Here is a 17,399-nt window from a genome sequence, read left to right as displayed (position 1 = left end):
AACTTTTTAGCTCTTGGATGCCTTTTCCTGGGTGTATAAGGTCTGTATTAACTCCTTTCAGTTGGGGTTTAGATATGCCCTATTCGTTTTCAGTGCCTCCCTTGTATCACTGAATTTCAGAGGAAATCTCTGTACAAGGCCATACAAGTTCAAAAGCTTCTGTCTAATTGGCTCTGTGCACAACAGTAGCCGTTACAATCAGAGGGACAGTCAGCGTGTAATGTAATGTCTATGAGGTTTATACAGTCGCACTAAAATCGATAAATCGTGACAGATCAGGCAGTGGACAGGGAGCTATGGGGAGAATGTCACTGACAATATGTTAAACAAACTTCTATGTTTAAAAAGGTACGTCTTTGTTTGCCAGTGCTAAAGCTAACTTCTATTCAGGATTTAATGATTTTAGCACCACTCTGTAAAAAACTCATAGACATTACATTACACTGGAAATGTTTGCACTGACTGTCCCTCTGATTAGAACTAGCCAGCTTCTGTTGTGCACAGAGCCAACTGCTCATTGAAATCAAATCCAGCAAAAACTGCATAGCTAAGGTCCAAGTAGAAGCAGTGCGTCTGCTTAATGCTGTTATAGAGTCCAGCTTTCATTTCACTGCCCTTTTGACACGTAAAATATTGAGTCTGCTTGAGCTCACTAACGACATTCTTCAGTCAAAATCCACTGACCTTTTTACAGCCGTCAGTGTAGTCCAAAGTGCCCTAACCCGCATTGACAATTTGAGGAATGGCCAACAATTTGATCATCTTTGGGAAACATTTTTAAATGACAGACAAACCATTAAATCGTTCAAAACCGCGTCGCCTCCATCTAACCACAGACGTAATCTTAGCCATTTTTAAATCTCACGGCTGGTCGAGGCTCTGTGCGCTCTCCATCCAGGCAGTGCCCATTTTACGAATGAAGAAAAAGTAAAACCCCAGCTGGACCTTATGTGGGCACAACTTAATGAGGCAGAATTTGCTGTTACACGCTGCTTTCTTCAAAACAAAATGACAAAATGTGAAAAACAATGGACCACACTGGGCATCCTTAAAACCTACCGCTCTGCTATATATAGTAGTGAAACAGTAGGATTCTAAGGGTTTTGCTCAAGAAACTCTAGGGGCATTTACCACACTTACAACAAACAAAGGATATTTTCAAGCTTTGACGCTGTTTTTATTGATTATTCCATATTTGTGATTCTGAATATAAACTATATATGTAACAGCACATCTATTAAACTCCTCCACTGGTTCAAGCGTCTGTCTCTTATTCTCCTTCAGCCCTGTAAAGTTTTTTTTTGTTCTTAGTTCTTGGTCCCTGGTTCCTCGTCTGTGTTTGACTATAGTTCTCTGCATACTGAGCGGGCAGCAGTGGTATCGACGTGCTTTCAGGACTCACCACCGGGGGCAGGTACAAGACCAGACCAGGAGAGAGAGCAGACCATCTTTACATCCCATAAAACTCAGCTTTCATTCTGAGCGCTCTCCCCCGCGCTCTGCACCAGTGGGAGGCTTCAAACTCTGAAAATGTCTCTGTAATAATCAATGGGATGAGATGAGGTTTAAAGGAGTTTTTTTTTTATGGCTGAAGGCTACTATTGGAAACTCAACAAAATTTTTTACCATGTTATAAGAGTGTTCTCTCTTTATTATACTCCACTGTATAATATGACACACTGGAGTGATAAATGTATTTATCAGTAGTGACTCAGCATTTTGGGTTGAATATTTAGGTTTTAAAGCTCACGGCTACTTCCTGTATTTTTGTACTTTTCTTCTCAACTTTTCTTAATAAACTGTCACTTGTCTAATGTAAAACTATGATCAATATTTACCAGAAACAACCGTCTGCGATCGTGCCATACAATTGTTTCCAAATGGTTCTACCCTCATGATGTGGCATTTTCACTCTTGTAAATGCACCATAACAGAGAATTATATAGCATATAACTCAACAAAATGCTCTGTAAAATATATAACACACTTATTTTTTCTCAATTATCTACGATAATTACAATATATCAGATAATATAAAGGCAGATAATCTCAACCAGAAGAAATTAAAATTGAATACAGGCCCTTTAAATCCCCTAAAAAATCCCCACCATTACAATAATGCTTTTCACAGTTGCTGCAAATAGACTGTGACAGCACATCGCAAAGCATTATGGGATATCTTCTTCATTATGGGATATCTTCTACAAATAAATGGGCTAAAGACAGCACTAAATCAGGGCTAAAAACAGCACTAAACCAGGAATGGTTTAGTGCCATTAGGGCTAAACCAGGGCTAAACCAGGGCTAAACCAGGGCTAAACCAGGGCTAAACCAGGGCTAAACCAGGGCTAAACCAGGGCTAAAGACAGCACTAAACCAGGGCAAAAAACAGGACTAAAGGACTAAAGACAGCACTAAACCAGGGCTAAAAACAGGACTAAACCAGGGCTAAACTAGGGCTAAGCCAGGACTAAAAACAGCACTAAACCAGGGCTAAACTAGGGCTAAAGACAGCACTAAACCAGGGTTAAAAACAGCACTAAACCAGGGCTAAAAACAGCACTAAACCAGGGCTAAATTAGGGTTAAGCCAGGGCTAAACTAGGGCTAAAACAGGACTAAAGACAGCACTAAACCAGGGCTAAACTAGGGTTAAACAGGACTAAAGTCAGCACTAAACCAACGCTAAATTAGGGTTAAGCCAGGGCTAAACCACAACTAAAGACAGCACTAAACCAGGGCTAAACCAGGGCTAAACCAGGGTTAAACAAGGGCTAAACAAGGGCTAAACTAGGGCTAAACCACGACTAAAGACAGCACTAAACCAGGGCTAAACCAGGGCTAAACCAGGACTAAACCAGGACTAAACACAGCACTAAACCAGGGCTAAACTAGGGCTAAACCAGGACTAAAGACAGCACTAAACCAGGGCTAAACCAGGGCTAAACCAGGGCTAAACCAGGGCTAAACCAGGGCTAAAAAAGGGCTAAACCAGGACTAAAGACAGCACTAAAACAGGGCTAAACTAGGGCTAAACCAGGACTAAAGACAGCACTAAAACAGGGCTAAACTAGGGCTAAACCAGGACTAAAGACAGACTAAACTAGGGCTAAACCAGAGCACTAAACACTACTCTAAACCAACTGCTGGTTTTACAGTGTGTTTAAATGTAGAAAGTGTGTTATGTGCTGGTTTGTTATGACATCTGTAAAGTGGGCTATTGAAACCCTCTCTGTCCCGTACCATTGCGCGCCAGTATGACGGCGATGTACTGCTGGCTGAAGGTGGAGACGCTGAGCAGCATGGCGGGGCTGTGCGATGTGACAAAGCTGAAGGCCATGTCCTCTCTGGCCCTGCTGCCCTCCCGCTCCCTCTCTCTCTCCCTCCAAACGCTGGCCTGGGAGCTGCGGTTCTGCATCACCGAGAAGGGTTCCTGGAAGGTGAACGTGACCGAGGACTCGCGCTCAAAGGACACTGACACTTCTGTAGAGGAGAGAGAGAGAGGGTTATGGTTTGAAGTGGTTAAAGTTGGGGAGAGAGAGAGGAAGAGAAAGACAGATAAAGAAAAGGAGTTAGGATTAATCTAGGGAAATATGGTGCAACCAACTCGTGACCCCCTAGTACGCTTTTTATGATGTCATCTGTTGTAGAGACGGCTTCAACAGTGGTTATCTGCACAGTGTTTATGAAAGTGACACGGCGAACACACAATAGAGACATAACAACCCATAATGATGTTAGCTAGTTAATTAAGGGCGCGGCAGGTTCACGCTAAAACTCCTCCCTTTGGGGCTGGACTTAGGCTACGTTCACACTGCAAGGTATGTGGCCCAATTTGGATTTTTTATTTGCATCCATTTTTTTTTTTTATGTTGTCATTCACATTAAAACAAAAACGCAACTGCTATTCATTCCTAACGTGAATGGAATGTGGACGCCAAGTTACCCGCATGTGCACAACAGAACACGACGTCACAAGCAACGCTGAGACGTCAAAATACGACAATAGGCAAAGAGCGAGAAAACAATAAAACAATAAAACACCAAGATATCCTGCCTAGCTAGAACCAAATGCCAGGGAGAAGAGGTGAGTTTTTAGTCTGATCTTAAACCACGATGCTACGGTCTGAGAAGATCTGACAGATATTAAAATGTTTAAGTTTGCCATGGATACTTAGACAAAAGGGAAGTTTTTTTTTTTTTTTTTCTCTCCTTAGAGCACATGTGTCAAACTCAAGGCCTGGGGGCCAAATGTAGCCCGTCACGTCATTTTATGTGGCCACGACAAGGTGAATTAAAATGTATGACTGTCTTAAAATGTCAGTTTATCAGGAGATACGCAGTTAAACAGTCATATTTTTTCCATCTATGCAAATTTGAGACCAACTATTTTGCTGATGTGGCCCTCGGTGAAATTGAGTTTGACACCCCTGCCTTAGAATAGACGTGCACTGACTTTAGCGGGGAAAACTTCTATAGTATGTACACTCACTACACGTTCATCACATGACCTGGCAGTGATAATGGGTCATGATATAAGCGCTAGGTTTGAGTTGGTTTAGTTGCGAGAGAGAGGTGTTATTAAAAAAAACATGCAGCGCTTAAGAATTATATTTTAAAATATATGATGAAATAATCTCGCGACCACTTCGGGAACCCATATACCCATGTCTGATATAGAGGAGAGGGCGGGGTTTATGTGAGCTATAATAAAATATACATACAAAGCAAAACAGAAGAACGGAGAGAGTGAGAGGAAGGTAGAATGTTGTAATTTTAAAAAAGGAGAAAGAGAAAGATAGGGAAAAGTTAGAAAAGAAAGAAAGAGAGGTATTAGAGGTAAAGGTTATATTTAAGCGTGTTAACTATGCCACTACACCTTGCCACTGTGCCAGTTGACAGGAGGGTTAGATGGATAGATGCAGAGAAAGAGAGGAGAAAGAGAGACACAGAGAGAGACAGAGGAGAGAGAGAGAGGGTCCCCTGTAGACATAGTGATTTATGAGTCATTTTGGGCACACTATAGGACAGGATTTATTTTTAATCTGCTCATTTATCTGTCACTAGCCTGCTCCGCTGGACCTGTCGCCTACTTTACCTGCAGCTATAGGGGCTACAACACAGCAAGAGCACGAGGCATCCTTTACTTATTACATTTACTCATGTCTGAACAGTAATAAGAGGTGTAAAAGTTAAGTTTGTGCTGTAGTTGTGGTTGTTATAATGTCCATTTCAGATGCATTGCGTTTGGAGTTGATCTGGAGGGTTTGTGTGTGAGTCCTGAATAAAAATCTGTCCTGTGTTGATGACAAAGACAGAGGGAACTCAACGCTACTTCCTCTATTTTTTAACTTTTCTTCTCAACTTTTCTCCCACAAGCTTTCATTTAACTGATGTAAAACCAGGCCACATTTTTGTAGGCGGGTCCACTAGTAGCCTGCCTCTGTGGAAATGTTATTACTTTCCCTGGACAGTTCCAAAGTAGGACTTTAAACTTATCTATTTGGGATTTATTAAATTACAAGTGTTTTATATTGCTCAAAAATACTTTCTGCCCCATACTGCCATGGAGATAGATACGTTTAATGCCATAGTGTGGAACATTCTAGGCCAATTAATACAATTTCCATGTAGGCAAACAGGTGGCTAACCCTCCATCAGAAGGTTACATAGTGCACCTTTAAGTTTAAACCTGAGATAATAAACATGTACTATGTAAACTTTCTGATGGATAGATTTAACTACCAACCTAAAAACATGGACATTGAAAAGGCTTTTTAAACCCTCCTGTCAGCACAACCTATCGATAAAGAATACAGTGTCTTTGTCAAGTCTGAGAAGGACAGGGACGTGTCCAGACATGTCCTGACCTTCTTTGCAGCTGGGCCCTCCATAGGCCGACTGGGAGCAATCACAGGCGAACCCGCTGCTCTTCTCAATACAGCGCCCACGGTTATGGCACAGGCTGCTGGAGCCGCTGCAGTACCCAGGGCAACCGGGGCTAACACCGGGGGCTAGCTTAGCACGCTCCTCCAGATCAAAGGTCACGCCGTTTATGACCAGAGTTCGGATGCAGCCCAGGAAGCCTCTCTGCCGGGAAGACGTCCCACCTGAACATGAGATAGGAGTTACAGATGTTTTTGACCTTACAAGTGTCAGTGCCAAAGTTTTTACCAAGCCAGCCAAGACTAAGGGTGCACTCACATCAGCCCAACTGAACCTTGCCCGCGCACAGAAGTCACACAGTCTCCTACGCCTGTCCAGTGTGAGTGTAAATGAACCGTGCCAAGGGAGAGCATGTTTCGGACTTTGGCATGGTTGAGGAGGTGCTCTGATGTTACTCATAAGAGGGAAAAAATGAATAAACTCCACTCCAAACAACACCACTGATCTGCACTTGCCTTATAATAAATCATAATAAATAAGGGCTGTGGACAGCGGCAGATGTTGTGCACCCTCCCTTTTCTTGTTGCTCTTGCTGCTCTAAGCTGTTTAATAAAAAACTGACAGAGGAGCGCATTTCACAGGCTCACAATTGGCTTAAGAAATATTTCCTGCCGCAGGTCTAATTCTCTCTGCTACAGCGTTAGAGCTTCAGCGCGGTGTATAAATAAACACCGCTACATGATGATGTCATCGGGCCATGGCTCAGTTCATTTGTGCAGGTGTGAGCAAGGGCCAAAGCAATCAAGCCTGAGCACAGCACCATTCAGCCCTGTGAGAGTGTGAACTTATAGTCTGAAGGTGAGTCTACTCTCCTCTCTCCTTCTGATGGCCACAATCCGAATCAGAAATGAAGTAAGTGAACTGCATGCGCAAACCAGTCAAAGAAATGTATGGTTTATTCCTGCGAAAATTATAAAAAAATAAAATAAATAAATAACAGACAAACAGGGGGGGGACTTCTGCAGAATCAATAAGTGACAAACTACAGTGTGTTCTGAATGTTTTGAGGATATTCAAGAGGAAAATCTCTTTAGCACTTGAGAGTCATGCACTATAAATAAACGGCTGTGACTGGATCTTCGAAAAATATCCTGTGTGTATCTTACCCACAAAGAGCTGACTGGTGAGCCTTAGCCGGGTGTGTCCATCGGAGGGCGCCTGGAGGAAGCGCAGGGGCAGCTGGTCCACCTGCAGCAGTGCCTCCTTCACGCTCCTCTCCGCTCGGACATGGTGCCATTGTCGGTCATTCAGGGGCAGGTGGGACTTTACTGTGAGCACCATTGGACCATTCCCCACGTCAAAAGAGAACGTGATCACCGACGGAGCTGTGGAGACACGACAAAACATCTGATTTACACTGAACAGGGCAATAGGACAGAATGTATCATGATTTTCTTCCTTAATGAATCACGAGTTTCAATTCCACTTTATTTTGTATTCTGTATTTTAATCCAGAGGGATATCAGTCTTATCTCTCTCGAGCCAGAACCAAACGCTACCTTAGAGTCAGATTTGTTTTTTTCACTGACACACTTGAAATGAAGGATCTCATCGGTCACTCATCATTTTTAATTAAATGACATTTCTCTCACCTCAGATTAACAGAGTTTAGTGCTTCGCTCATTGATTCTTCAGAAATCCGCAAGCCATATTTGTTTTGATAAGTACGAACCATGCATTTCTCTAATTGGCTAATCCACTTGTCAATCACGCCCATCTGAACTCTGGGGGATTCACCAGTGACCAGACTCAGGTCTTTGTAAATTATTGGGGAAGTGTCTATTCTGGATCAGGCAAGATAGAACTCAAACCAGAATTGGAAAAGAGAGTTTAAACTGAAGTTAAATTTACTTATGATGCCTTACCATATTTTGTCTTATTAATACAACTTACAAAAAACAAAATATATATAAACAAATAAAATAGCTTTCAATAATACTCTGAGCATAAACAATACAGACTTTAATCAGTGTCATTTAACACAAAAGTCATTTTTTCCCCCCTCAAAAGTCTCAGAGCTCATGTTTTTACTGACAGAAGATTTTACCTTTGCTGAAAAAAGACATTGTAAATGATTGAATCTCGATATGGATTAAAACTGGATAAGTTGCACAGACCTAACAGATGACGATAATGATATTATTGTTTAGCCTTTTTAAGTAGCTGTACATATATTTCCATATATTTTGAGCAAAATGTGTCTTGCCTCAATAGTGATATACCATATAAGCAGCTCTTATGGTAGAAATAAGACCATCCGCCTCTAATTATAAAGTGTTTTATCTTATATGAATCAGGATGTGCCCTGTTAGCATGCTAGTTGTTGTTAGTAGTTCTGTGACGGCAAACCTCAGTTCTGAAAAGTGCTTATAAAGTCATTGTGGTGAATACTTAGGATGCTCAGATGCATAAGGTAAGTGAGGAATAACTTTGGACCATTGCAAATTATTTAAAGTGATCCTTTTTTGCGTTTTAAGACAAGAAAAATCAGGTACAGCGTTTTAAAAAATCTTTATTATTATAAGTCCCCAGGTTGACAAAGCGGTATGTTCAAACAAACTAATAGGTATACTCCATACTTCATGTGAGACAACTTTGTTCTTGAGAGTTCGGCCTTGCAGTCCATTCAAAAATGAAATAAAGCCACGAATCGGCTTCTCTCAGAGTGCTTTGTGATGGATTATAGAGCAGATCACACGGCTGCCAAGTTTACGCCGTCACCATGGAAACAGGCCCTCCGTCTCCACTGATCACAAACCGGAGCAAAACGCTGCAAAACATTTTCTCAACTACATCAAACATTTGCTGTTCAAGTGTGTGACCGACAGAAGAAAAAAAGTCACGGCTCAGACAGATATTGTTTGGAAAGTGAAGTTTGTTTTTTTTCTAGCTACATTTAACAAGACAATAACTACAATAATCCGGCACTATTACAGTCAGAAATTACAAGCAGGACTCTGTATGAACAAGAGGAAGGCAAAGTAACCCAAAATTTAAAGGGCTAGTACCAGATTTTAAACCGTGAGCAAAGAACATGTTTGAAGAGTTCTGTTTTACTTGTGTGGGTTATAAACTGCTAACATAACATATTTAGATCACCATGTTACCTTTAATTGTTTTGAAAATGCTATATTTGCAAAAAAACAACAACATATTATCATGTTTAATAAGTTTCAGTTTTGTTTTGACACTCTCTGCGCTAAATCATTCCCCGTTCAGAGCGCTATCACATTACAATCAGTGTGCATCCTATTAATATAACTACTGCACATCGTATCAGATTTGTGAAGTTGTAGTGTATTGTTTTATATCATGCCTTTCGTATATATATTTATGGAGAATTGTCATGTAGGACCATGGGTGACGTAAGCTTGTGGGCGGAGCATTGCACTGAATCTTACAGCTAATCGCAAGGAGGGTTCAAATAGAGTCTAGGAGAGATCGCTAAATTACTGAAACATGTCACGAGAGTCAAGTAAGTCAAGTTAAGTCATCATACATGTGTGTGTTGCCTAACCTCAAATCAGGGCCACAGAGACCTCGATGGCTTTTAAAATCAAATTAATTGAAGAAAAATTCAACAACTCATAAGGTCAAAGGTGAAACTTTTTACACATTGCAGTAAAAGGAAATCAGTCTTGGTTCTGAAAGCAACACATTTTTATATTTGTTGACTATTTAGTACATTTTGACTGTGTTGATTTGTATTACATTTATTGCTAATTTGTTTTGGATTTGAAATTGATTTGAATTTATATGAATGTGTAATAAATCGCCAAGAGGTTAAATCTCTGAGGGACAATAACATATGGGAAACGCTCCTCGAGGGTTTGTAAAGTTAAACAAGTGTGATTGAAACAAAACACAACTCCAGGTATGTTTGTGATGAGGAAACAACATTATAACATAAAAATAATAATAATAATAATAATAAGTGCACTATAGACCCTTTAATTTGTGTGAATGTTTGTCAGTATTTCACAGAGTGGTTCTCTTATAAAGCCTCAGCCCCTGTACACTCTGATCCGCCCCTGCTCCATCTGTGCCCAGGCTTCTGTCTAAGTGGATTATGGCTCCAGAAAATACAAAATGCTCTGCCAGCTTCAGTTCAGACGTGTGCGCATATTAAGTGAGGCTATAATGACCACACGGGCTCTGGGTGTCCCTGAACTTCACAACGCATCTAATTACAGTTTCACTAGGACCTTGCCACAACAATGGGATGCAATAAAGATATTTATTGATGATATGGACAGATGTGGAGGTTGGGTAGAGACTCGGGATGGGGGCTCTGTCTCCAGCCCCCTTTCTCTGTAGATGGTGAGCTCTTCAGGCTGAAAGGCGAACAAGAGACACAGGATGGGAAGGAGGGGTCGAGAGAGCGGAGACAGACGGTGTTGCCGGTATAGATTTGTATAAATAGGGCTTCTGGGTAATTAGAGGTGTGGTTGAGGTGAGCTGTGGTTCGCTGGAGAGGAGCAGGAGGAGGTGGAGGCGTGGTTCTGCCCCTGAATCTAAGTGAATCATATTAGCTCCATAAGTCGGAGAAAATAAAATCTACTTTCTGTAAAAGTAAGTAAGTTTGGATTAATTGAGGTCTTTCTGGAGAGGCTGTGTCCACCTAGTGCAAGTTTAAAAGGTATTGGACTCGATAAACGTCTGAGTCATTTCTTCACCCACATATCCTGCAATAGTTTAAATCCATCCTAAGAAGTGCACATCCCCCGTCCTCCCTCTGTGTTGATTTATGCATAATAGCTCTGTTTTTATTTTATTTTTTGAAGTAAAAGCCAAGTCATTCCGAGTAAAAAGCCTGAAGTCAAAGTCAAGTCATAAGCGGTGATTACATCTCAAGTTTCAAACATTATGACTTGAGTGTGACTTGAGTCAAAATGTCTGAACCCTACACAACTGACCTGAACTTTTTGAAACTGAAATATGACAGACACAGCAATGGGTGGAGATAAGGCGTAGGTTTTTTCCATAAACCTACTAAAAATATATATCTTTTTCTGTTTCACATTTTCTCTGGCCATGTCTAGACCAGGACTGAATCAAGACCAAACCAGGACTGAACAAAGACTGGACCAGGACTAAACCAGGTCATAACAAACTTGAATGAATAGCCATATCGAATTACTTAAACATGCACAAATCAACTTTAAGCAAGCAAATGATAAAGGAGTACGGTTATAAAAGCCCATAAAAGTTGATGTTATGTAATACATCCTCTTTAAATCCTCCACTGTCCTTCTTTCCTGTCTCTACTCTCTCATCTCAGTCAAGTCCAGTGCATGGGTAGTACAGGAGCAGTACTGCGAGTGTTGTGGGAGTGCAGGCTTTGAACGTAGCCTGCTTTGGGGCTGGGATCTGATGTAACATGATATAAGGCTGCAGAGGGACCGTTGGGCGCGCTGGATTTATGAGGCGTTCACTGACACATCGTCGATATCTCCCCGGGTCCCACAGGCTGCGGCTAAACACTACAAAAGAGCAGATGAGACTAGTGGTACGGCCAGCTCTGTTCTGAGATCTGCACACATGAGTGGGATTAAAAAGGGAATGGGTTGTGTACGATCCGTAGAGGTTTTCCATTATTTAGTCTTTTTACTAAATAATGTTTGGTCCCCTTACCGCTAATATTTCATGTTTCACAGTGTAAGATTGCATATAGAAATGTAGAAGGATGCCCTATAGTGCTCCTGTATTAGTCACTGAAGGAAATGTCAATCCCCATACAAGCCTTTACCTCTGTGCCATTCTAGATTAGATTAGTAAATCATCCAGATAAAGTGAACCTATAATCAGGGTGGTGTTGTATAACATGAAATCATCAGTGGTTCCCAACCTGCGTCATCGCCCCCTGGGACCACCAGCACCAATCTAAAGCTAAAGCAATACAATAGAAATGATAATATCTAATCCTAGAGGGCAAGAATAATATGAATAAACTCAGATGGGTGTGATTGACAGGTGGATTAGCCAATCAGTCCATATCAAAATAAATATGACTTTTTATGTGGGGAAAAAAGAAAGGAATAAAAAAATATCACAGGTGATTGGAAAACATTCCAGACTTCTACAGAATCAATGAACAAAAATTATGTTAATCTGAGGTGTGAGACTGACATGTGAAATAAACAAGTAAACAAATCTGCCTGGATGAACATGTTTCGAATGGTGACCAGACTGAGATCATTCTGGACTTGTCAGGCAAAAAAAAACCCAAAAAACAAAAAAACAATAAAAAAAAAAAAAGAATTAATTGATTAAATCAATACTACTACTAATAATAATAATAATAATAATAATAATAATAGAGAGCTAAATAAAATATAACTGTAGTGTTGACTCACAGCTGAGCTCGATCCTGATGAAATGGCTGAGGCCCAGGTTCTCGAGGAACACTCCGCTGCTGCTGCTGGTCTTAAAGAAGAAGGACACGTCTGTGGACAGCTCACTGTGCAGAGGCGGGAAGTGCAGGTACGAAGAGTCCTGGTAGAACGATGCCGAGTTCCATAGCGACTCTGTGGACAGTGAATGCAACACCTGAGACTCTGAGGGACAGTGAATGCAACACCTGAGAATCTGAGGGACAGTGAATGCAACACAAAATACAAGAGATGGGTGAAACCAGTGATTTCTGTTTTGATCCGGCAATGATAACACCAATTTTTTTTTTCTTGCTGTTAATTTCGCTCCACCCTATCTTGAATTGACTGAAAAAATTAACTATATGTGGAGATGAACTAAAATATAATCTTATAAATAACAATTAAGGAATTTTGATTTAAGAAACTCCAATTTTGCAGAGGTTTTAAATATTATTTTTCCATGAGAATGGATACTTTTCAAAACTCCAGACAGTATCGGTATATCAGTATTTTGATATTGATCTGCACATCACTACCAGAAACTCAATACAGAGGATTTGTGTTTAAATAAAATAAGAGTAAATAAATAAGAGTGCAGAATGTAAATTTAAAGGTTTTCTGGTGACTTGTTCACTACCTGGTTGTAGTTGTAACAAACCGGTATAGATTCACATTCATTCCACAGTATGGCATTAAATGTATCAATCATTATTATATTTACTTCATTCCCAGTGTAATTTCTTTCATATTGTGAGCGAGGTCGCCTTTCCACAGAGCTAACTTGTAACTTCACCTTATTGTACCACCTACTTCTAAAAATAGCCTTTCTTGTTTATGTGTAGTGTTAATAGTCACAATTTTCAGAGCTTTTGCCCATTTGAAAGATACACGTTTTAAATTGTTAATTGCTATGGTAACAGTCCTCATTTTTCATCATTCTGAAACTCATGGATGGCAAAATGTTAGGCCTTTGCGTGGGTAGATTGTACATTACAAGCGGTCACCTACTGTCTCCATAGCAACGCAGGGGTCCAATGCGGTACACAGCCTCAGAGCCGGAGCGGTCCGTGTCCCCGACCACCAGACGACTGACCGGGAGGTGGTCTTTGTACGACAACACGCCGGAGTCACTAGACCTACAGAAAAAAGAAAAATAAATCAAAAGAACAAATACACTAAACAATTATTCAGGCAGGACACTCCCAATCTGGAAGTTGAACTGTACCATGTGTCTGTATCGGCGTCACAGTTGCAGAAGTAGTTCATGTCCACACAGTTCTCCTCCAGGCTACACGAGCACTGCTGCACTCCAGGCAGGAAGCCGCCCCAGTAGCTCCGCCTCTCCCCGCTCTGGTCCAGCCAATAGGAAAGAGGACGGCCATCTGCAAGTACAATTATAGTAAAGTTAGGTTTGCTCTATCTCAGCATAGCCACAGAATGTATGTGAATATAGCGTTATTTCTGTTCCCTGTATCATTTTTATGAGAGGCAGGTTCGAGAGCACGCGGGCGAGAGCACCTATCAGTGTACTACAGGTGTGTGGGGAGGAGACTGTTGTTTGAACCACCTGAGACTTAAATCGGAACAAAAGCTCTGGGAATAAACTAAAGAACTGGACTGTATGGACTTGAGTGGGCGGGTTCCGCTCTGTTTTGGGACTACTTGGTCTGAATATATTACTTCCATTGAGATTATTAAATGGATTGCCTTTCCTTTGGATTGTACATGGGGATTATTGCTTTCTGTTGGAATTACTGAGCATGATTTGACGCCCAGATAAACTGTAGTCAAGACTCATCACCAGGTTTAGACACTGCAAACTGTTAAACTCTAACTCTGTTAATGCTCACTCAGGGTGACGAATATGCCAAAAAAATATTATCACAACTTTCCTGAAGAAGACATATTGTACTGCCTGTACTTGCCTGCTATGTAGTTATAATGTATAATGATCATTATGTTATAATTTAGACATTTTAAATTGCAGTATTGATCTAAAAAGACTAAATAAAAAAACAAATCCATATTAGAAAAATGTGGTGCCTAATGCCTGGTGCTGATGTCGCCATTAACATCATCATAACAAAGAGAGTTGTCGGCACCTCCAATGGATCGCTGCACATCACTCTAGCAAGTAGCAGACCTTTTTTATTTGCACCAAAATGACTACAAATCTTACGTGTTTAACCGATTAAAGAAAAAAAAAATGGAGAGAGAAGTAGAGAGCAGTGAGCAACTTCAAGAGGCTAAATGAGAAGGGGAAACAATTATAACATTGTTAAAAGCTCTGAAACGTTGAATTTGCATAATAGGTCTGCTTTAAATCCAACTGAATGCTAACCAGCCTAACACTCAATTTCCTGAATGCTAAGTACGCTAACATTCTTCATCTATTGCTCCACATGTTTTCACAACATAAAACAAATCCAAAACACGTAAGTTAAAATATGCCAGTTCTCTCATCCCCACAGCATGACTTCCTGACCTGAATCCACGTCCAATTGGAACCTCCCATTACACACCACCGTTTGATGTCCCTGGGATAATCAGCTGTTTGTTTGTGTTCGTGTGGCATCCAGGGACCAGAGGAATGTGGGATTTATGAATGTTTCATGATGGTAGGTCGCAGAGAGGAACATTGTCGAAGTATTGTGGGTTAATGTGAAACAGAATGAAAACAAGCAGAGCTGTTCTGCTTGTGGTGTAAAACAGGAACTGTGAGAGAAGGTAATGAAATTTGGAGGCAGCTACAACAAAATTCTACTGTAAATAAGAATCAAAACAGGAGCTATACCAGGACTGCATTCAGAGAAGCATCAGGAATAATTGATTGTTTACAAACTAATAAATTAATAATACAAATTTATAATAAAACATTATAATGTTGGTATATTTAAATATCCTGAAGTAAAATATTTGATTTTGATTTTTGTGGAATAAGAAAAGAAGAAAAACAATGCATCCAACATTATATACAATTTGGTTCTACTTCACTTCGGACCAGTAATAAAATAGTAATAGAATGAGAACAGTATGATATGTGAGATAGAGTTAGGATTAATCATACCATGAAATAAAGTAGAATGTTTGCAGGAGTTAGTTTTGGTTACCATGATATTTCCATAAGAATACTGTGCTGTGTAGTGGGCTTACATGACCACTCAAAAATGCATTGTAAATGTGACATTTTGATGCCTGTATTTCAGAATGACTGGGCTCAATCTGCATAAATGAAATAAACTAAATACAGTGCAATTGCTGATGCCATCGGCGCACTGTGCCAGAAGTAGGATGTGAATCAGTGACCCTTGGATTCAAAGGTGTGTGGTGTATCCTATGCTCTACCTCTTACACAGATAATGAATGTTTCCCAATTACCAGGATCCTCGGCTTCTGAACCACTTCTCCCAAAGCCCTCAAGTGCTCCGTGCTCGACTCCTCTGTTTGGCTCATTTACCAAGGATGCACCTGTGGATCTCTGGCCACTTCAGAGCACTGCAAATTGTCCACAATGCACTGCAGCCTATGCAAACTTTCTTTAAAATGAAAATAACCACACAATAACAAAATATTTTGCTGTTTTAGCCATCATTACTGCAGATAACGCTATTATCAGGTTGATCATCGATCCAGGTGGTGTGAGCAGGACACTTCACTCTGCTTCGGAGGAGCTCACTCCAGAGGAGTGCTACAGAGTGGTCTATGGAGGAAAGATCCTGGGAATTGAGAAACACCAATTTTTGGACTGTTGGTGTTGTTGGTTTCAAGTTGTTTTCTCTGCTCACAAAATCAAGTTCAACTCATATCAGCTGTGAAGCACATGTTATGCTGGGTATTAAAACCTGCAACAGTCAGGAGCCTGTTCTGAGCAGGATTTGAATCCCAGTCCTCATGTACAAGTCCAATTCCTTACCCATTAAACACTCATATCTAGAGGATGAAGAGGACAAAACTCACTGAATAAATACATAAGTTACCATTCACTGACCTTTGGTGTTAAAGAGGCGGGACTTCCTGCAGCTGTAGACCACTTCCTGTTGGCAGTGTTCTGAGCCGGCCACTATTGCCCTCAGCTGGTCAGAGGAGGCGCTGTAGTTGAGGTCCATGATGTGAGGCTGGAGCACTGAGGAGCCCTGCACCCTCACCGGCTCTGTGGTGTTGTGAGTGATCACTGTCCACACACGCTCATCTGGGAACACAAAGCCTACAGGTCATTATCTATATGAACTGAACACGTTTCATTTACAAACATGGATCTACTTTAATTTGTCAAAAATAATTACAAAAATAATTACATAATACCAATAATGGATATTTATATTGACAGCATACAGGGAAAATACACAGTGTGGAGGCATGTGGGCTGGATTACATTCTAATCATCTTAATTAGACCAAATGGATTAATTTAATTCATGCCTGATACCTGACATTGCACTAATCATGTTGTTTACATGTACAGCTAATTTAAAACTAAATGCTAAGCAGAAAAAATGTAAGTGAGTGTTATGTTCAGTATGCCTATTAGGCATTCATAGTACAGGTAAACATGCTATAGTTGCTCCAGTGTTATAATTAGGCTTAGGAAGTGGTTCTCAAATCATGCGTGCTCTGGACAGCTGCTTTAGCCAAGACTATGGGGTTCTTCTGGTTTAATCTTTTTCATGATGCAATATTTTGCTAAACTGACTTCACTTTTTAATCTAATAAAGTTATTTACAGAGCTGTGTTTTGCATTATTTGCACACATTTGGGTAATCCTGTATATTAGCTCAAAATATTTAGCGTACCAACTTTGATGCTAGCATCCATTATTTTTAGCTTATTAACAAGGCTTAGCTTCCCTGCCAAGTCCAAAATGATATTGCTCTGTATTCTTTATAAAGAGAGATGTCAGTCTGGCCACCACCTCTGTGATGCCTCGAGCTGTTCAGCACCGCCCAATCACATTTGTTTATTTCAGAGAAGTATCTTTTTCAAATGAAATTTGAAGTTGATGTTTAGTGTTTTTCTCATTGATTCTGCAAAAATCCATGACGCCCGTCTGAACTCAGGGAGAGTGAATAGACTCACAACTTCGT

At 40.5% G+C, this 17,399-nt stretch overlaps 1 protein-coding gene across 1 annotated transcript in view; it reads right to left on the bottom strand.

The window, feature by feature from the left end:
* Nucleotides 1-17,399, bottom strand: part of LOC117389738 (contactin-associated protein-like 5) — an 88,985-nt gene that overhangs the window by 8,185 nt on the left and 63,401 nt on the right. Inside the window, exons 10-16 of the mRNA XM_033987459.2 lie at nt 16,308-16,508; nt 13,545-13,701; nt 13,328-13,455; nt 12,302-12,472; nt 7,052-7,270; nt 5,870-6,109; nt 3,243-3,482 (exon numbers count right to left, since the gene is read on the bottom strand). Coding sequence (XP_033843350.2) covers nt 3,243-3,482; nt 5,870-6,109; nt 7,052-7,270; nt 12,302-12,472; nt 13,328-13,455; nt 13,545-13,701; nt 16,308-16,508 — 1,356 coding nt within the window. The remainder of the gene's footprint in view (nt 1-3,242; nt 3,483-5,869; nt 6,110-7,051; nt 7,271-12,301; nt 12,473-13,327; nt 13,456-13,544; nt 13,702-16,307; nt 16,509-17,399) is intronic.

Source organism: Periophthalmus magnuspinnatus, chromosome 21 (genome assembly GCF_009829125.3).
Source record: "Periophthalmus magnuspinnatus isolate fPerMag1 chromosome 21, fPerMag1.2.pri, whole genome shotgun sequence".
Taxonomy (NCBI): Eukaryota; Metazoa; Chordata; class Actinopteri; order Gobiiformes; family Gobiidae; genus Periophthalmus; species Periophthalmus magnuspinnatus.
This window is presented reverse-complemented; position numbering and strand designations above follow the sequence as displayed.